Genomic DNA, 22,232 nt, shown 5'->3' on the forward strand with positions numbered 1-22,232 from the left:
GTCCCGCAAAAAAACAAGCCCTTACACCGCTTTTTTGACTGAAAAATAAAAAAAAAGTTATGGCTCTCAGAATATGGTGACAGAAAATAAATTTTATAAAAAAAGATTTTATTGCGCAAACGCTGCAAAACATAAAAAAAAAAAAACTATATACATATGGTATCGCCGTAATCGTACCGACCCGCAGAATAAAATATAATGGTCATTTATAGTGCACGGTGAACGCCGCAAAAAATAAACTAAAATACATTGTCAGAATTGCTTGTTTTTGGTCATCCGGCTTGCAAAAAACTTTAATAAAAAGTGATCCAAAAAAAAAAAAAAAAAAAAAAAAAAAAAAAAAAAAAAAAAAAAAAAATCGCATGTATCCCAAAATGGTACCAATGAAAACTACAGATTGTCCCGCAACAAATAAGCCCTCACACAGCTCCGGTGGAGAAAAAATAAAGAAGTTCTGGCTCAGAATATGGCGATGCAAAATGTGCAGTGTTTTCTAAAAAGCGGATAAGATCGGGCGCCATTTATCAGTGCGACACTGGCCACATATCTATGAATTATTATTTATTTACCACATTATTATACCCTCTTACTATGCCCTGATGTTCTCAGCACAGATTATATATGCCCCCACATTATAAACTGAAACACCAGCGAAACCCAAAACAGAAAAACTACCAAGCAAAATCTGCGCTCCAAAAGCAAAATGGCGCTCCCTCCCTTCTGAGCCTTGCAGCGTCCCCAAACAGCAGTTTGCGCCCACATATATAGCATCGCCATACCCGGGAGAACCCGCTTAACGTTTTATGAGGTATTTGTCTTCAGTGGCACAAACTGGGCACAACATATTATGCACTAAAATGGCACATCAGTGCAAAATTGCAATATACACACCATCCGCTGTGCATTAACCCCTTTGAGCACTATGACTTAAAGGAATAGTGTCACCCCAAATTTTTTTTTTATATCAGTTTGATGTTAGTGTTTTATTAAAAACTTTTATATTTATTTGTGTGTTACTTTTTTTTATTTTTACACTTTTTCTTCCCTATGGGGGCTGCCATTTTTTTTTCCATTTCTGTATGTGTCGATTAACGACACATACAGACATGGAATACGGCAGCTCCAGTCCCATAGGGACTGCGAACGGGGCCCGTTCCATCCACTATGGTGTACGTCGTCTGTGTGGGAACGGCGCATGCGCAGCTCCCACACAGACCAATTTGAAATGCGCGCCGTCCGGCGCCATTTTCCTGTGGACCGGAAGTCGCGGCCGGACAGTAAGATTACTACTTCCGGTCACGGCTTCCGGACTTGTGCACATGGAGAAGCGGCAGCAGACGGAGCGGACGGTCCGGAGGGAGCGGCGGCGACTGGAGCAGGTAAGTGATTTCTATGTATGTTCGTGTTTTACTGTGTGTTTACTAGTGTATGTAAACCTTCTACACTGTGTGTTAGCTCAAAAAATGGCGACACACAGTGTAGGAGGTTAGACCGTTCAATCCCCTCGTTTCTCCAGGCACTAGCCAGGATAAAGGAGGGGGGGATTCTGAGAGCTCACTAGAGCGAGGGATTTGTTCCCAATTTTGCAGCATAAAGCAATGTGGTTGCTTTACCACATGCAATGCTGCAATTTTGGGAATTGCTCCATCTAGTGACCAGCAATGGGAAATATTATAAATTAGAATCTAATTTATAATATTTCCTGACTCGTGAAAAAAATAAATAAAATTAGAACAATGTTTAATCACCCACACACTAATTGTTTAACTAAAAAAAAAAAAAATACATTTTTTGCTAACACCACATTTCCTTTAACAGCACGTCATGGTGCGGGGGTGATGTATGGAGCCGGCTCACGTGCCGAGCCCGCTAATAAAATGTGTAGAAGAATTAAAGTTATTAGTAGTGAGAAAGAAAAAAAAAAGGTTAAAAAAAACAAAAAAAAAAAAAAACTTTTCCCATTTTTCTTCAAAAGTAATGTCAAAAAATAAACAGAATGGATATCGCTACGTCCGTAAAAGGCCGAACTATTACAATATACCATTATTTAACTCGCACGGTGAACACCGTAAAAAACGTAAATAATTTAAACTGCCAAAATCGCTGTTTTTTTTGTTTTTACTGCACGGCGAAAGCTGTAAAAACGAAAACCCCAAAAAATGGAATCAGATTTTCTTCCTATATTTTCCTATTTTTTTTCCAGCTTCCCAGTACTTTTTATGGCACTTTAAATGGTATCAATAGTAACTACAATTCCTCCCGCAAGAAATAAGCCCTCACACCACTCTACTGACGGAAAAAGAAAAAAGTTATGGCTCTTGGAAGACGGGCAGTGAAAAACGAAAATAAGAAAGCAAAAAATGGATCAGTCCTGAAAGGGTTAATTCATTTCTAATGAAAAAAATGTATGACCACATGTGAGGTATTTCCGTACTCGGGAGAAATTGCTTTACAAAAATTGGTTGTTTATTTCTCCTTTATCCCTTGTGAAAATGAGAAAATTCAACATTTTAGTGGAAAAAATTTGTGATATTAATTCTCTCCGCCTAATTCTAATAAATTCTGCAAAAGACCTGTTGGGTCTAAATGCTCACTGTACCCCTAGAAAAATTCCTTGAGGGGTGTTTCCAAAATGGGGTAACTTGGGGGGCTTCCACTGTTTTGGTCACTCCAGGGCGTTGCAAAGGCGACACCGAAAAACAATCCAGCAAAATCCGTGCTCCAAAATCCAAATGGCGCTACTTCCCTTCTGAGCGCTGCCATGGGTCCAATCAGCAGTTTATTACCACATATGGGGTATTGCCGTAATCAGGAGAAAATGCTTTACAAATGTTGTGGTTCTTTTTTTCCTTTATTCCTTGTAAAAATGTAAAATTTCTATGCTTTTTCAGAAAAAAAGTTGATTTTCATTTTCACTGCCTAATTCCACTAAATTCTGCAAAAAACCTGTGTGGTCAAAATGCTAACTATACCCCTAGATAAATTCCTTGAGAGGTGTCGTTTCCAAAATGGGGTCACTTTTGAGGGGGTTTCCCCTGTTTTGGTCTCTCCATGGCGTTGCAAACGCGACATGGCACCGAAAACCAATCCAGCAAAATCCGTGCTCCAAAATCCAAATGGCGCTCCTTCCCTTCTGAGCCTTGCTGTGGGTCCAATCAGCAGTTTATTACCACATATGGGATATTACCGTAATCGGGAGACATTGCTTTACATATGTTGGGGTGCATTTTCTTTATTATTTCTTGTAAATATTAAAAATGTCTATGTTTTTTCAGAAAAAAGTAGATTTTCATTTTTACAGACTAATTCTAATAAATTTAGTGAAAAACCTGTGCGGTCAAAATGCTAACTATACACCTAGATAAATTCCTTGAGGGGTGTAGTTTCCAAAATGGGTTAACTTTTGGGGGGTTTCCACTGTTTTGGCACCACAAGACCTCTTCAAACCTGACACGGTGCATAAAATATATTCTAAAAAAAAAAGGAGGCCCAAAATCCTCTAGGTGCTCCTTTGCTTCTGAGGCCGGTGCTTCAGTCCATTATCACACTAGGGCCACATGTGGGATATTTCTAAAAACTGCAGAATCTGGGCAATAAATATTGAGTTACATTTCTCTGGTAAAACCTTCTGTGTTACAAAAAAAAAAATTAGAAATTAATTTCTGCAAAAAAAATACAATTTGTAAATTTCACCTCTACTTTGCTTTAATTCCTGTGAAACGCTTAAAGGGTTAAAACACTGTGAATGCTGATTCGAATACCTTGAGGGGTGCAGTTTTCAAAAATGGGATGACTTCTGGGGATTTTCTAATATATAAGGCCCTCAAAGCCACCTCAGACTGAACTGGTCCCTGAAAAAATTGCCTTTTGAAATTCTTTAAAATAAGAGAAATTGCTGCTAAAGTTCTAAGCCTTGTAACGTCCTAGAATAAAAGGACGTAACAAAAAACGATGCAAACATAAAGCAGACATATGGGGGATGTTAACTAGTAACTATTTTGTGTGGTATTACTATCTGTTTTACAAGCAGATACGTTTAAATTTCGAAAAATGCTAATTTTTGCTAATTTTTTCTAAATTGTGGTGTTTTTCAGAAAAAAATACCAAAATTAATCGACAAAATTTTTTCACTAACATAAAGTACAACATGTCACGAGAAAACAATCTCAGAATCGCTTGGATAGGTAAAAGCATTCCAACGTTATTACCACAAAGTAACACGTCAGATTTGAAAAAAAAAAATCGGCTGGGTCCTGAAGGCCAAAACAGGCTGGGTCCTGAATGGGTTAAGAAACTAAATCTAAAATTGCTCATAACTGATCGTTTTTCAAACTAAAAACCACTGTTATCTACATTGCAGCGCCGATCACATTATGTAGGAGATAGGGCACTTATAATCTGGTGACAGAGCCTCTTTAAGGACCCATGCAAACGGATTTTTGCAACCGCAATTCACCCGTAAATCTGCGGGTGAATTGCGGCCCCATTCATACCAGCGTGGTTTCCACTGTCCATGCATTGTCCAGACTCTCAGAAATGAATGCACACGGCCATGTCCACGTCCTGCGATTTGTGGGCGGCCCACGGGGGACTCCACAGCCATGCACACCACGCCTTACACTTGTTTAGATACCAACTGACCTTTTAGACTCATTTACTTCAAAGTGAAAGTTAGACAAACGGCAGGAATCAAACACGGATTCAACTCCACAAATTGGTGATAGATACTCTTTTAAATATTATTTTTACTTTACATGCAATCTAAATTATATATGTGTATATATATATATATATATATATATATATATATATATATATACACACACACACACACACACACACACACACACACGGTTGACATCACCCTTCAAAGCGTGCATTTTTAGTAACTCCGTACTTATTTTGTTCTGACTGGTCTATATCTTGTCCTGATTCACATTCAAAGTGAAATTACAGACTTTTGGTTTCAACTTTGAGTCGATCTGTGGTTTCAGCACACCTAGCAGGAAGTCAGGATACTGTGCTGCGATAAGAACAGAATTAGGCCTCATGCACACTACAGAGTCTATAGAAGTCTATGGGGCCCTACAATGTCATATGGAGACAGTTTTTTGCTGTTGGAATACCTATGAACCATGGCTTCTATGATGCCATATAAAGGCACCGTATGGTGCTCCGCAGGGTACCTATGGCTCTGTATTGTGGAGCCACAGGAACTCTGTGCATATGTTGCTCTGCTGTCTGCATAAGGCCCTAAACTCATGTTGTAAAAATGTTACTCAAAACCACGATGCATACTGTTAGCTTTTTAATGGCATCTCCATTTGTCCCGCTGATTTGTTCACAGACCATATAGTAAACACATACTGACATCATTTCATACCTTGATGGAGCTATTGTGATACATATCCACACTCATCTCCTCCTCATCCTCTTCTCCATCTTCCTCACTCAGGGGCTCTTTCACCAGGCCAGGAAAAGTGTCGCTGTCATAGAACTGCAGAAAAATAGGTGCTCGACTTGAGTTCAACTGGATCTCCACGCGCAAGATGCCATCTCTGGGCCATTTATCTCGCACATGCTCCAAGCAGTTGATAGGAGACCGAGAAAATGCAATGTGGATGTATGCAAGAATAAATAGTACCAAAAGGGCCTATAAGAACAAAGAACAAATGGGTTAAAAAAAATTTTTTTTTTTAAAAAAAGTCGATTTCAAAGAAACATTATTTAGCGGTTCTCTGTAGATGAACACATGTAAATACCACTTGGATACTTTAGTCCAACCTTTTACCTACAAACTGTGCCACAAACAACATCACAGGGTTCACACAAAGCAGTGTCAATAGTTTACAGATAATACTGTATTTCTCTGACTAGAAGGCCTAGTTCACACAGTATTTTGCAGGCAGAATAAAATAAAAAGACATTGAAATCAACGTGAGGCAATTTCGTGAATTTTATTTTTGGCACCGATTCCGACACGATTACTATATATATATATATATATATATATATATATATATATATATATATATAAAGTTTCGGCTGGAGACACTTTTTTTTTTTTGGTGTTATTTTTCAAAGCATTTTTTTGGGGCGGTTCTACCCAAAACAATGCCGCCAGATGTTACTTTAGTAAGATATTAGAAAGCCTACATACACAATTTTTGGGATTGTAGTGGTTTTTGGGGTCAGCTTTAGGTATGGTGTATTTCCCCCCCCCCCCCCCCCGAGTTTTCTTTATAGGACTTCAAAAAGGCCAGGGAAATGGTTGGAACAAGTACATAATGTGTTCCACTTTAGAGTGGGACTCTCCTAATTTGTTATTTTTTTCACTGTTGATTAAGCTCAGCATTGTATGCTGATGATATAACATAAACATGCTATTATAAAATGGACTGTATTCGTGCACTTTTAATATATTTATATATAAATTTCTAAATTTTTCTAATTATTCCTACTGATGATTCTTTTTATATTTTTTTTCTTTTTCTTTTCATGTATTATATCTATTAACTGATTACAGCACCTTGGGGTTCACTTGTCATTTAGCACTTTTTCTGCGATCCCGGTGTATCGTATCAATTCTTCTACAATCATCTCATTATGATTAATTCCAGTGAGAACCTTCTTGGAGCGATGCGTGCTATAACATCTGCACTAAATAAATTACTGTAGTATATAACTTCGCAGCACTAAAATCCGCTTTTTAAACTTACCTTTACTTCATCCTATGATGTTGTATACCGGCCCTGCCTGTCATACGCGTCATCGCTGGCTTTAACTCTGTCTGCCGTTTGTGCTCCTCTGCGCGTGCGCGGTTTCCGGAGCCGCGCATGCGTAGTGGGGACTCGGCTGTCACGTGTGCGAGTCTCGCGATGTTTCGACATGGTGTTGCCAGAAAAACATGTTTTTTTTTTTAAAAATTAAACATTTAGTGTGTGGGTGATTAAACATGGTTCAAATTTTTTTTATTTTTTTCACGAGTCAGGAAATAGTCAGGAAATATTATAAATTATTTCTAATTTATAATACTACCCATTTTTGGTCACTAGATGGAGCTAGTTCCCAAAATTGCAGCATTGCAACATTGGGTTAAAAGCCCTCGCTCTAGTGAGCTCTCAGCATCCCCCCCTCCTTTATCCTGGCTAGTGCCGGGATTAACGAGGGGTTTGAAAGGTTTAACCTCCTACACTGTGTGTCGCCATTTTTTGAGGTAACCCACAGTGTAGTAGGTTTACATACAGTAGTAAACACACACAAACACTAACATACATTGAAATGTCTTACCTGCTCCTGCCGCCGCGGCTCCCTCCGGCCCGTCCGCTCCCTTTGCTGCCGCTGTTCCATGTGCACAAGTCCGGAAGCCGCGACCGGAAGTAGTAAGATTACAGTCCGGCCGCGACTTCCGGTCCACAGGAAAATGGCGCCGGACGGCGCCAATTTCGAATAGGACTGTGTGGGAGCGGCGCATGCGCAGTTCCCACACAGACGCCGTACACGGACGTGAATGGGACGGGAGCCGTTCACAGTCCCTATGGGACTGTGGCTGCCGTACTCCATGTCTGTGTGTGTCGTTAATCGACACACACAGAAATGGAACAAAAAATGGCAGCCCCCATAGGGAAGAAAAAGTGTAAAAATAAGAAAAAGTAAAACACAAACACACAAATGAATAAAAACGTTTTTATTAAAGCACTAACATCTTTAACATATAAAAAAAATTATTTGCCATGACACTGTTCCTTTAAGGTAGAAAGACTAGGTAGGAGATAGTATACCCCTCTGAAAAAGCCATCCACGCGAAACGCGCGTCGGGGTCTCTCCGTACTCGGGAAGCTACTGAACTACAGGAACCATATGGGTTAGTAATACTCTACGCTGTACCCTATACCTTCTCACCTGCTTTTCTTCTTGTGGCTTTATTTGCTGGGAAGACCTGTCTTGCTTGATGTGGGCTTATGTAAGCAATTTGTTGTCACTAGTTCAGTCCAGCATATAATTATTTACTTAGAATGTTACTATGAGTCTGGCTGGATATATGTCACAATTCATTCAAATTACACAGTTTGGCTTTTTGCCCTTACGGATATTTAATCATATTTAATTATCTTTTTGCTTGAGCCATAGCTGATATGGCACTATTTGTTACAAATACCTTTTTCTTCTCATAGCTGCATTTATAAGAGGTGGTTCCTCTATGTTCTTTCATGCCACTTGGGAGGTGTACAGGTCTTGGATTTGCAGTCAAATTTTAAATCGTATGTTATTTGTATTGTCCTAATAAAGTTTATTTTTCTATGCCATTGGCAAACTTCATTCCAATAGTTTATGACTCCTTTGTTCTCAGTGTTTTCCATAATTATTTTGGAGTCTCTATTCTGATAGTAGGGAGGCCTAAATCCGCACTTGCTGGTGGTCTAACCTTGATAACCACTTTCCTGTTGAGACATATGTTTATATCAGATGTTACTTTAGTAAGATATAAGAAAGCCTACATACACAATTTTTGGGGTTGTAGTGGTTTTTGGGGTCAGCTTTAGGTATGGTGTATTTCCCCCCCGAGTTTTCTTTATAGGACTTCAAAAAGGCCAGGGAAATTGCATGTACAAAATGACAGACGAAAAACCATGTAAAAACGCATTTTGAAAACACCAGACATGAAGCCTGTGTGAAGGTGCTCTTATGGGAAACACAAAAGAACTTCAAAGCTACATAAAACTGCCGCCTGCGAGCCCAATTAACCCAGATAAATTGATATCGATATTTCTGACCCCAAAATGAAGAAGTCCGTTTTATTATTTTAACTAACCTCCTGACTGCTAAGTTAAACCTATAGAACACTTGTATTATCAATAAGCTTAACAAATATACTTTTTTCTAAAAAAATATAATATAGCCACATATGCATTGTCATTCTGGGCCTGCATGGTTTGCCCAGCCTCACAGCACGGATGAGCTGCCAGCTTCGGCATAGTTTCGGCACCAGCTGCCACGTGACCAAGTGCAGCTAAGCGTTAAACAAGCAAAGCTAGAAAAAAAACGGGGAAAACGGCATAAGAAAGAGAGAAGGAAAGCACAGTTAAGTAAGTGTTGTCAGGGCACATGGGGATTATTTTTTCCTAAATCTGGCAGGTACAATGTTTTTTAGGAAAATATAGGAATCTGGTCCAACCCCTTTAAGTAGCATATTCATGATCTATACACAGATACATTATTCCGACAATCTGGATCTACAGGACTCATGTATCTCCTGGACAATCAGACATTCACGAGTTCTGCGAGTACGGAAATGGACTAATGGATAAAAATCCAGGTTTCTACGGTCTGGCAAGTGCTAGCCTAATCCTAGGGATTTAGAACTTTCAACTCCACGTGACCAGTGTAATACAGAGTTACAGAAGTTAAAAAATAAGACATGGGTCCATCAAGTTTAATCTCTCTCAATAAAGAACATTATCCATGACTACAGCAGTTATAACCCTCGACGCAATTCATCAGTAAATAAACATCTAGCCTTTTTTTAAATGCTGACAGAGCGTCTATCATCACTACCTCTTGTGGTGGGGCATTCCATAGTTTGACTACTCTAACTGTAAAGAACCCTTTCCTATATTGATATCTGAAATGTCTTTCTTCCACACAATAAATGCCCCCTGGTCCTTTGTGAAGGCCTTGGAAAGAACAGATTACGTGTTAATTCTCTGTTAGAAACCGGTTTAGTCTAAAATAGAAGGAAAAAGCGAGCTGCAGCATCGCTTAGGCCTCATTCACACGAACGTTGATTACGTCTGCGTGACTGCCATTACAACAACGGCCGTCACACGGACTCATGTAATTCAATGGGGACGTATACACGGCCGTTATCTCAACGGACAGTGTAAAGGGTCAGTTAAAAAAATGGGACATGTCCTACTCTTTCTGCGCTTCATGAATCCCACCATAGACTATAGTCTATAGGGGAAGCGTGAGAACGCATCCCGCAGGGATGCAGCATGGACGCACCTTCGACGTGAAAAACGGGCGTTAACGTCCGAGGTTTCATACGCTCGTGTGAATCTAGCCTTATTGTGTACTGGGAAAGGGAGTATAGGAAGGTAACTTATACTTATAGATCTGCAAGATGCTCTCAAATCAAATCGCACTGAAAGCCACAGCAAATATGACAAGTGTAAACGTGGCCAAGAATGGTTGAAATTTTATGTCCCTAGAAAATTATAACGTATCTCTACTTTCAGTTAAAAAAGGTTATACTGAAGGAGTGTGCAGTATAATCATTTTTCTAAGTAACTTGTATTACCGATTTTGCTGCTAGTCGAGTCTAAGGGTATGTTCACACGGCCTATTTACGGACGTAATTCGGGCGTTTTGGCCCCGAATTACGTCTGAAAATAGCGCCTCAATAGCGCTGACAAACATCTGCCCATTGAAAGCAATGGGCAGACGTTTGTCTGTTCACACGAGGCGTATATTTACGCGCCGCTGTCAAATGACGGCGCGTAACTAGACGCCCGCGTCAAAGAAGTGACCTGTCACTTCTTTGGCCGTAATTGGAGCCGCTATTCATTGACTCCAATGAATAGCAGCGCTAATTACGGCCGTAATTGACGCGGCGTTCAAGCGCCTGCACATGCCGGTACGGCTGAAATTACGGGGATGTTTTCAGGCTGAAACATCCCCGTAATTTCAGCCGTTACGGACCCCCGCCGTGTGAACATACCCTAACTCTGCAGTTAGAGACAGAGCCTCCTGCTAGTCTCTATGGCTCCCATATCCAGAAAAGCAGCCAGCAATAGAGATTTCTACTACAAGCCAACTCAGTAAAACAAGCGATGAAGAAAAATTATTATAGTGCATACTCCTGAAGTATAATCTTTTAACTCCACGTGGAGATACACTAAAGGAATAAAAATAGTACAATAGTCACCAAATTACTACACCATTCATTTTAGTGATGGGTATGCATACGCTGATTTATCGCAGAAGAGAACGCGCAAGGACAGAATATATGTTGACATATCCTTATACCTGACAGACTTTGAACATGAACATTTAGCAATATATTCATGAACATATTGAGTAAACTAAGGCACGGTTCAGTTTTTTGCTGCGCAAACCGCGTCAAAGATCGAATCAAAAAACGCGTGTGGTGCAAAACCACTTAAAAAAAAAAAAACGGAGCTGATTTTTCCAGGCAGGATCTTCTGCCAGCAAAAAAACCGTGTGACCATACCCCAACAGATAAAACCTTATTCAACAAGAACAGCTAAGGCCTCGTTCACATCTGCGTTGGAACATCAGAACGGGACCCCGTCGGAGCTTTCCGTCAGAACGGGACCCTAAACGGACACCAGAGGTTTCCGTTACCATTGATTTCAATAGTGACAGATCCGCCGGTGCCTGTGGTTTCCGTTTGTCTCTGTTGTGCACCGGATCCGTAGTTTTGCCGGAAGCAATAGCGTAGTCGACTACACTATTGCTTCCGGAAAAACGATGGGTCCAGTGCACAGAGACAAACGGAAACCACAGGCACCGGCGGATCTGTCACTATTGAAATCAATGGTAACGGAAACCTCTGGTGTCTGTTCAGGGTCCCGTTCTGGCGGAAAGCTCAGACGGATCAGAACGGGACCCCAACGCAGATGTGAACGAGGCCTAACCCGTAGTAAGAGGTTTGCATTATATTTTTTGCATAAATAAAGAATTGAAAAACAAAACCTCATTCAACAATAAGGCTTCATCTACTACGGTACTCATTCAGTCAGAATGACAGAACCCCTGCACAACAGAGACAAACAGAAACCATTGGCACCGGATCCGTCACCATCGAAGTCAATGGTGATAGAAACAGAAACCTACGGTTTCAGTTTGTGTCAGTCAGGGCTCCGTTCCGACTAATTCACATCCTTATTCAACGGAAAGTTAACATCCAGCAAGTAAATGTGCCAAAAACGTCATTATTCTTCCAGAAAATATTGCCATCATTGCACAATGTAAGGCCTTGTTCACACAGTGCAGATTTGCTGGAGATATCGCATGTATTTTTAAGTCAAAACCAGGAATGGAACCTAAACAGAAAACATATATAAAAGTAATGGCTTATATATCGGCTCTCCTGGATCCAATTCTGGTTTTGGTGTAAACATCCCCCCCCCCCCCAAAAAACAAAACAAAACACTGCACGAACACAGCCTAAGGCTAAAGCTAGAATCTCTGATAATATAGGTCACATTATATTTGGTAATTTCCATTTGTGTGTGAGTATACATACAGAATTAGACAATATTAAAAAGAAACGGCAGCGGAAGACAGAAGTTATACATTAGGGGATCCTTCATTCTCCCTAATGAATATCTGACCTCGCTATTTGCTAAGCAGCGGCCCAAATACGTTCAGCAATTGCTTAGCAATGCTGGTGATGCAGCCAGATCTCCATGGAGTTTCTCTCTAGTGTCCGAGGAAGGTGGCGGCCACTACACAAGGATAGCTTGGCAAGTATTTACGCTTAAAAAAAAAAAAGTGAAGGAGGGCAAGTGACTCTTGGCAGAGGATTTCATGTCTCCCTTTCTGAGCTTTTCTTTTGCGGCTATGGGCAGAGACTCTCCATTGAACGGAGGACCCCTCTTTAAAAAATCCAAATGCCAAAAAAGGGGTTAGACAGCTCCTTTATTAAACTATAATACCTCTTTTAGAGGTTTTTTTCATTGTATAGTGAAAAACTATGCAATTTAATAGAATTTGCATATCAACTCAACACTATTTTCAAGCTCTATGCTTGCTGTCATTGAATGGAAGTTATTTGATTGGGGGGGGGGGGGGGAGAAAAAGTGTCCTGATCATATCAGGTACATGAGAGCACTCATAACTGTACTGTACCTTCAAAGCTATGTTCACATGTGGCAGGTATGCTGCCGATTTTGTGCAGATTCCACATGCTGCATATTATTAAATCCACAACATGCTCTATTCTGCCACAGGCTTTATTCATTATAATGCAAAGGGTGAAATCCACTACCAAACCCGCATGTTCCACACGTGGATTGGGTCAAGGATTTCTTGGTCAATTCCACTGCATGTGAATACAGCCCTCTGGGAGGTAAACCATGTTTCCATTCAATAATACAAGCAAAGTTCTTGAAAACCACGAAGAATTCATGCACAAAGTATATTACCGAACGTTTCACAATACGATGAACAAACTTCTCGCACATACAATAAAGGGACTGCTGAAACCAATGGCGATCAGCTTCTCGCTGGGAGAAACGGATGGCACCTGCATAGGGGATACGTGGTATTTTACTCACGCCTTTTCAGAGAATGGATCCTGCATAGGTGACGTAGAGCTGATCTCGGGGACCCCTACCGCGGCCACGGATGAGTTTATATCTACAGATGAGGAATGCCATCAGAAGCCTCTGCCGCATCCCTGTATGTACAAGCTTGTAGACGCCGGACGACATCCGTACAAGACACAGGTTTATATACAGTAATGGGGTTTCCAGAGCAGGTGACCACATATATCGTTTTTAAAGAAAACACTATTAGGCGCAGTATTGACATACGCTTATTGAAGCTGGAGATGCCCTTTAAATCTACATCTTTACGGTGATCAATAGATCTGACCGCATTGGTAAAAAGCACTCAGATCATATTAATATAAACGTCGTCAAGCAGCGCTTATATAAAAAGGAATAAATACCTTAAGAAGAACAAAGAATTCAAAAATTCTACGGAATGATGGTGGGAAGAGACGAGCGTAGGTGACGGCCATCTTGAAGAAGAGCGCGTGGAAGAGGCGATCCCGCACATTAATCAGAGGGTTCTGGTTAAGATTGGGGGTCCGAACCCGGTTTCCATTGGTGTTATTAATAGGAACATTCCCCTGATTCTCAGACATCTTGATGGCTACTTAGAATATGGAGAAAAGTAAAACATTTCAGCAGATTCATACAAATTACAGGTGCTGGTGACATTACAAATTAGACATAGGTGTATGCGATAGTTCAGTCTGTGCATAGTACAACCTAGTAGCGGCCGTCATGCGCTGTACGCGATGCATACACAGAACCCAGCGTTTAGAACATAGCACATTTACTATGGCCAGCTCCAGAGGCAGACAAGCTCTCACTGTCTATGTGCCAGCTAACAGCGCCGGTGCCCGCACTACAACTGCCTGCCACAACCATATACCTCCGTGCCTACCTATGTCTTGTTCGAGGGGGGGTCCCCGCTCTTGCCCCTATCTCTGTGGGGTGGGGACCCCTTTGAGCTTACAGAGTCGCACAGTCTCTGATTATCGGCTACTTCCGGTCTCTCTTCCGCTTCCTGTGGCCTCAGCCATTGCGCTAGTGACCGTGAAAGTGAATGCGCGAAGCAGTATGGGATAGTGGGCGGTACTATACTAATATTCTGGCAAATTACGTTACCCAAAATGCATTGTGCAACGTCGTTGTTTCCTAAATCCTTAATCAACAATAATTAGGCAAACTATACATTTATATGGAGAGTATAGAGGATTATAGAAGGTGGAAGTGAAGCAGAAAATTAAGGTGATTTAGTCGCTATAATCTTAAATGAAAAACTTCAATAGACTATATATACCTAATGTGTCTGCTAGTGGTTTGTGCTCGCTTCGGCAGCACATATACTAAAATTGGAACGATACAGAGAAGATTAGCATGGCCCCTGCGCAAGGATGACACGCAAATTCGTGAAGCGTTCCATATTTTATTTCTTATGAAGATTACATATTGTACTCTCCCACCAACGTTCTGTGTTCCATATTTTATTATAGAGGGTTCTGTGGTTTGCTAATAGTACATATTTGGTTTCACACCTAGTGTAGGGGTTTGTAAATCATTTGCATTGAGTGCAATGTGAGCTATGTTATGAGCTTCATATGGAATAGGACCACAGAAATGAAAGTGTTAAGGGCCTGTTCACATCAGTGTTGTGTTTCCGCTGAGGGGTTCCGTCTGAGCTTTCCGTCGAGGGAACCCTTCAACGGAAAGGCAAGCGGAAACCATAGCTTCCGTTTGCATCACCATTGATCTGAATGGTGACAGATACTTTGCTAAGGGCCTGTTTTCATCAGCATTGCCCCTCCGTTGAGGGGTTCCGTCTGAGGTTTCCGTCGTGTTAACCCATTAGCGAAAAGGCAAACGGAAACCTCATCTTACGTTTCCCTCACCAATGATCTCAATGGTGACGGAAACGTTGCTAATGGTTTCCGTTTGTCACCGTTTTGACAGGGTTCCGTTGTTCTTGACAAAACCAATAGCGCAGTCGACTGCGCTAATTTATTCAGTCAAAACGACGGAACCCTGTCGCAACGGTGACAAACGATGCAAAAAAAAAATACTTGTTTTTGCATCGCTGCATTCCAAGACATTTTTTTGGTTGATGTAGCCAAACGTGGGCTTGTTTTTTGTGGGACAAGGTGTAGTTTTCATTGTGTACTATTTTTGGGTACATGGGACTTATTGATCAACTTTTATTTCATTTTTTTGTGGTGGGAATGGGGAAAAAAAGGAATTTTGCCATAGTTTTTTGCGTTTTTTTTGGACGCCATTCACCCGGCGGTTTACATAATGTGTTACATTTATTGTTTAAGACGTTACGATCGCGGTGATACCATATATGTGTATGTGTTTTTTTTTTTTACACTTTTTCTAAATAAAACCACTTTACTTAACTGCTTTAATTTTTTTCTTTTTGTCCCACTAGGGGACTTCAGAATGCGATCTTTTGATCACAGATATAATGCTATGGTATACTTAGCATACCAAAGTATTATTGCCTGTCAGTGTAAGGCCCTGTTCACACTGACATTTTTGGCAATGATTTTGACGCAGAAACCGCGCAAAAACGCTTGCGGGCATAAAAAGCGGCACGTTCTTTCTTGTCGCGGTTCCGCCTCTGTCCTCTGACCTTTTTCTTTTATAACAGCCGTGCTTCTGCCGCTGCTCTCGTGGGTATAGTGTCAGTACCCACAAGATCAGAGTGACGGATAAATCCGTCACGATGTAGGAACTAGCACCTGTTTGTGATGGGGTTAAGGTCTGGAAAGGGTTACATTTCTAAATCCGGCCAAACAAATCAGATAAATGTCGACAATTCTTCTTAAAGAGTGGTCTAAAAACCCTGAACAGCAATATGCAAGACTGAAATGAGATTATATGTGTATAGAAACATTACTACAAGCACTCAAAGTGCTCATAAGGACAGCCCTTGTCAACATGCCCTATTAGAGCATATGGGCGCTCTTGGTTGGGGGTCCTTAAAGATACTGCCACTATAAGGCAGAACGGAGGGCTTTGAATGACTCGACACGTCCATGTTTTATACATGTATGTTCACATCTGCATTGTGTTATTCCGTTATTCTTCTCCATCAAAGGAGCAGAACAAGGGAATAACAGAAGCAACAGTTCCTTTGCACAACAGACACCTCCAGCGGCCAATGGAACCCAGTGGCGTAACTACCGCTGTAGCAGCCATAGCTGCTGCTACGGGGCCCGCGGCATGAGGGGGCCCGTGCCCAGAGGCTCTGCTAGCAGCCGCTATGGCTGCTACAGCGGTAAAGACGCCACATTCAATAGTATCTGCGTCCTCAGGATGCAGATACAGTTGAACTAAATTCTGAAGCAGCGAACCATCAGCTCCCTGCTTCAGAATTAGTTCGAATCGGAGGAGCAGAGGGAGCTGCTCTGCTCGCCGGGGACTCCCGGGCACAGCGCTACTTTAAGCGCTGTGCTCGGGGAAGCCCTGATGTCACTGTCGCAAAATCCCCGGCCAGAGTCGGCAACGTGGATTCCGCTCAAGGAGTAGCCACTTACGTCACTGTCCATATATGGACAGTGACATCAGGGCTTCCCTCTAGGAGCGGATTTCCCGGCCTATGCTCTGGCTGGGGATTCCGCTCCTACAGGGAGTCCCAATGGCGCTTTCTACAGGGTGGAGGTGGCGCTATCTTTAAGGGGTGCGCGGCACTATCTACATAGACACTGTGGCACTATAAAGGGGCACTATCTACATGGGCAGTGTCACTATCTACAAAGGCACTGGCACTAGGGGCAACTAAGGGGGCATTATACAGTATAAGGGCAGCTAGGGGGCATTATACCCTATGGGGCAGCTATGGAGGCATTATGCTGTATGGGGGTTGCTTTGGGGGCATTAATCTGTATGGGGCAGCTATGGGGCATTATACTGTATGGGGCAGCTATGGGGGGCACTATACTGTATGGGGCAGCTATGGGGGCATTATGCTGCATGGGGCAGCTATGGGGCATTATGCTGTATGGGGGCATCTGTGTGGGCCATATACTGTATAGGGGAATCTGTGGGCATTATACTGTTTGGGGCATCTGTTTGGGCATTATACTATATGGGTGCATCTATGGGGACATTATACTGTATAGGGACACAACTCTTGGCATAATTGACCAGGGCATTATATCATAATAAGCAGGAAGAGGGAGTGACACATTGGTACTGTAGGTGCACATATGTGTGTGATACCTGTCTTGTACCCCCCTCTCTGGTCATTTTGCTTATGCCTGTTTAGTATTTTGGCTACCTAGCCTTTATTTTAGTGTTTTGACTTACCTCAATAAAATTAAATTTTTAATCGTTCATACAGGCAGTGATACAATATACTGTATGGTGGCAGCTATTTGGTATTATACTGTGTGGGAGGCTCTATGGGAGCATGATACTGTGTGGGCTGAACCGGGTGTGTATGGGCGGGAATTGGTTGGGATTGGAGGCGTGGCTTAGAATTAAAAAAATTGCCGCAATGCGCTGTGCACCGCATTGGTTGTCCCTCTTCGTGATACTTAAAATATAGCACTGTCTACAGGGAGGGCTGTATAGCACTTTATGAAGAGACTGTATAGCCCTGCCTACAGGGGGCGCTGTATAGCACAGTCTGCAGGGGGGCTGTTTGGCACTACCTACAGGGTAGGGGTCTGTATAGCACTGTCTACAGGGGGGCTGTATAGAACTCAGTGGCGTAGCTATAGGGGTCGCAGCGGTCGCAATTGAGACCGGGCCCCAAAGACAGGGGCCCGCGGCCCCCTGTACCACATCAATAAAAAGTTACTATAGTAACTCGGGCCGCGGGCCCCTAATACTGTAGTAACTGACAGTACTTACCTTCCTGGTTCCGGATTACAGCGGAGGTCCTGACGTCACAGCGCTGTGCGCAGCGCATGACGTCAGAACACTATGCACCGCGCACAACATTGTGATCCCGGATAGAGTCAGGACAGAACTTCCGCCGCGGCTGAAGAGGAGGGTAAGATTAATATCCCTGTCTGCTGAAGCTGATTGGCGGGGTCCGTCTCCCGGGAGCCGGCCAATCAGCTGTTTTGAAGGGGCCGCAGCACTCGTACGAGAGCTGCTTCCCCTTCATTCCGGTCACTTGCTCACACTGTGAATACGTGTCGGCGATTCACAGTGTGAGCGAGAAAGAGAAATGAAGGGGAAGCAGCTGTCGTACGAGTGCTGCGTCCCCTTCAAAACAGCTGATTGGCCGGCTCCTGACACATCAGCTATTGATGGGCTATCCTGAGGATAGGCCATCAATGTTTAGGGACTGGACAACCCCTTTAAGCCTTCGATGTAGCAGGCTTAGAGGGCCCATGAGACAGGATCACAGATTGTGTGATGCTGTCTACTGGGCCCTGTATCTAAGTCAATCACATGGTAGGCTTAGATACATGGCCCATGTGTGATCCTGTCTGATGGACCCTGTATATAAGCCAACCACACGGTAGGTTTAGATACAGGGCCCCAGCACACAGTAATCTTATACTGTATAAGATTACTGTCTGCTGGACCCTGTATCTAAGCCTACCTTGTGGTAGGCTTAGATACAGGGTCCCACAGACAATATCACACATGGGCCCTGTATCTAGGCCTAACTAATCGTTATTTGTGAGTTTTCTTAGAGGTTCGGTCGTTGAACTACGTCGGATTTCAGGACTACTTTGATGACGGCTTTTTTTATTATCAATAAAATGGTGTGATACTGTCTGCTGAGCCGTTGCATCTAATCCTATCATGTGTGATACTGTCTGCTGGGCCTTATATCTAATCCTATTGTGTGATACTGTCTGCTGAGCCACTGTATCTAATCCTATCATGTGTGATACTGTCTGCTGAGCCACCGTACATACCGCCCAACTTTTGAATTCGGAAAAGAGGGAAATTTTAAGCCACACCCCAACCACGCCCAATATCCGGCATAAACACATATTATCACGGCCAGATCCTTCTGCAAATAACATGTGCACATTCTAACTGTGGATCTCTAGACTGTCTGGATATCACAGATATTATGGATCAGGTTATGTCGTCTGTATTACTTTTCCTATTTTGGGTATAACATTTGCTCATCACGGCAGCAGCTGCAGGACAAACCAAAAGGCTGAGAATAATGAAAGTCAGGGAGACCCTGTGGTGGATGACTTTTCAATTGACAGGTAGCAGAGTTATATGATGGGGATTTTTTTTTCCAGTTGTGTAACTCTGCTACTGGTCAATGTAGGTCGCTCCACACACAGGCCCCCTGTAGATGGCTCCACACACAGCCCCCCTGTAGATGGCTCTTGGTTGGGGGTCCTTAAAGATACTTCCACTATAAGGCAGAACGGAGGGCTTTGAATGACTCGGCACGTCCATGTTTTATACATGTATGTTCACATCTGCATTGTGTTATTCCGTTATTCTTCTCCATCAAAGGAGCAGAACAAGGGAATAACAGAAGCAACAGTTCCACACGGTAGGTTTAGATCACAGTATCACACCAGACAGTATCACGGCCAGATCCTTCTGCAAATAACATGTGCACATTCTAACTGTGGATCTCTAGACTGTCTGGATATCACAGATATTATGGATCAGGTTATGTCGTCTGTATTACTTTTTCTATTTTGGGTATAACATTTGCTCATCACGGCAGCAGCTGCAGGACAAACCAAAAGGCTGAGAATAATGAAAGTCAGGGAGACCCTGTGGTGGATGACTTTTCAATTGACAGGTAGCAGAGTTATATGATGGGGATTTTTTTTTCCAGTTGTGTAACTCTGCTACTGGTCAATGTAGGTCGCTCCACACACAGGCCCCCTGTAGATGGCTCCACACACAGCCCCCCTGTAGATGGCTCCACACACAGCCCCCCTGTAGATGGCTCCACACACAACCCCCCTGTAGATGGCTCCACACACAACCCCCCTGTAGATCGCTCCACACACAACCCCCCTGTAGATCGCTCCACACACAACCCCCCTGTAGATCGCTCCACACACAGCCCCCCTGTAAATCGCTCCACACACAGCCCCCCTGTAGGTCGCTCCACACACAGCCCCCTGTAGATCGCTCCACACACAGCCCCCTGTAGATCGCTCCACACACAGCCCCCCTGTAGATCGCTCCAACACAGCCCCCCTGTAGATCGCTCCACACACAGCCCCCCTGTAGATCGCTCCACACACAGCCCCCCTGTAGATCGCTCCACACACAGCCCCCTGTAGATCGCTCCACACACAGACCCCCTGTAGATCGCTCCACACACAGCCCCCCTGTAGCTAGTTCCACACACAGCCCCCCTGTAGATCGCTCCACACACAGCCCCCCTGTAGCTAGTTCCACACACAGCCCCCCTGTAGCTAGTTCCACACACAGCCCCCCTGTAGCTAGATCCAGATACAGCCCCCCTGTAGATAGTTCCAGATACAGCCCCCTGTACATAGCTCCACACACAGCCCCCCTGTAGATCGCTACACACACAGCCCCCCTGTAGATCGCTCCACACACAGCCCCCCTGTAGATCGCTCCACACACAGCCCCCCTGTAGATCGCTCCACACACAGCCCCCCTGTAGATCGCTCCACACACAGCCCCCCTGTAGATCGCTCCACACACAGCCCCCCTGTAGATCGCTCCACACACAGCCCCCTGTAGATCGCTCCACACACAGCCCCCCTGTAGATCGCTCCACACACAGCCCCCCTGTAGATCGCTCCACACACAGCCCCCCTGTAGCTAGTTCCACACACAGCCCCCCTGTAGCTAGTTCCACACACAGCCCCCCTGTAGCTAGTTCCACACACAGCCCCCCTGTAGCTAGTTCCACACACAGCCCCCCTATAGCTAGTTCCAGATACAGCCCCCTGTAGATAGTTCCAGATACAGCCCCCCTGTACATAGCTCCACACACAGCCCCTCTGTACATAGCTGCACACACAGCCCCCCTGTACATAGCTCCACACACAGCCCCCTGTACATAGCTTCACACACAGCCCCCCTGTACACAGCTTCACACACAGCCCCCCCTGTACATAGCTTCACACACAGACCGCCTGTACATAGCTTCACACACAGCCCCCCTGTACATAGCTTCACACACAGACCCCCTGTACATAGCTTCACACACAGACCCCCTGTACATAGCTTCACACACAGACTCCCTGTACATAGCTCCACACACAGACCCCCTGTACATAGCACCACACACAGACCCCCTGTACATAGCTCCACACACAGACCCCCTGTACATAGCTCCACACACAGACCCGCTGTAGATAGTTCCACACACAGCCCCCCTGTAGATAGTTCCAGATACAGCCCCCTATAGATAGTTCCAGATACAGCCCCCCTGTACATAGCTCCACACACAGCCCCCCTGTAGGTAGTTCCACACACAGCCCCCTGTAGATAGTTCCACACACAGCCCCCCTGTAGATAGTTCCACACACAGCCCCCCTGTAGATAGTTCCAGATACAGCCCCCCTGTAGATAGTTCCAGATACAGCCCCCCTGTAGATAGTTCCAGATACAGCCCCCCTGTAGATAGTTCCAGATACAGCCCCCCTGTAGATAGTTCCAGATACAGCCCCCCTGTAGATAGCTACACACACAGCCCCCCTGTACATAGCTTCACACACAGCCCCCCTGTACATAGCTTCACACACAGACCCCCTGTAGATCGCTCCACACACAGCCCCCCTGTAGATCGCTCCACACACAGCCCCCCCTGTAGGTAGTTCCTCACACAGACCCCCTGTAGGTAGTTCCACACACAGCCCCCCTGTAGATAGTTCCAGATACAGCCCCCCTGTAGATAGTTCCAGATACAGCCGCCCTGTATAGTTCCAGATACAGCCCCCCTGTAGAAAGTTCCAGATACAGCCCCCTGTAGATAGCTCCACACACAGCCCCCCTGTA

General features: G+C 43.8%; 1 protein-coding gene and 1 non-coding gene across 4 annotated transcripts in view; one reads left to right on the top strand and one right to left on the bottom strand.

Annotated features, from left to right (window-relative positions):
• Positions 1–14,344, bottom strand: part of TMEM259 (transmembrane protein 259) — a 34,525-nt gene extending 20,181 nt beyond the window's left edge. For 2 of the 3 annotated variants that reach the window (XM_075825365.1, XM_075825367.1), the window contains exons 1-3: positions 14,203–14,344; positions 13,700–13,908; positions 5,384–5,653 (exon numbers count right to left, since the gene is read on the bottom strand). In XM_075825365.1, coding sequence (XP_075681480.1) covers positions 5,384–5,653; positions 13,700–13,897 — 468 coding nt within the window. In that variant the 5' untranslated portion in view covers positions 13,898–13,908; positions 14,203–14,344. The remainder of the gene's footprint in view (positions 1–5,383; positions 5,654–13,699; positions 13,909–14,202) is intronic. The other variant, XM_075825366.1, reaches the window with a different exon arrangement.
• A 279-nt stretch (positions 14,345–14,623) lies between these two features.
• LOC142722532 (U6 spliceosomal RNA) lies at positions 14,624–14,730 on the top strand. Its single transcript, XR_012874828.1, has one exon. It is a non-coding gene; the product is annotated as a U6 spliceosomal RNA (small nuclear RNA).
• The last annotated feature ends 7,502 nt before the right edge of the window (positions 14,731–22,232 follow it).

This window comes from Rhinoderma darwinii, chromosome 1, assembly GCF_050947455.1.
Source record: "Rhinoderma darwinii isolate aRhiDar2 chromosome 1, aRhiDar2.hap1, whole genome shotgun sequence".
Taxonomy (NCBI): Eukaryota; Metazoa; Chordata; class Amphibia; order Anura; family Rhinodermatidae; genus Rhinoderma; species Rhinoderma darwinii.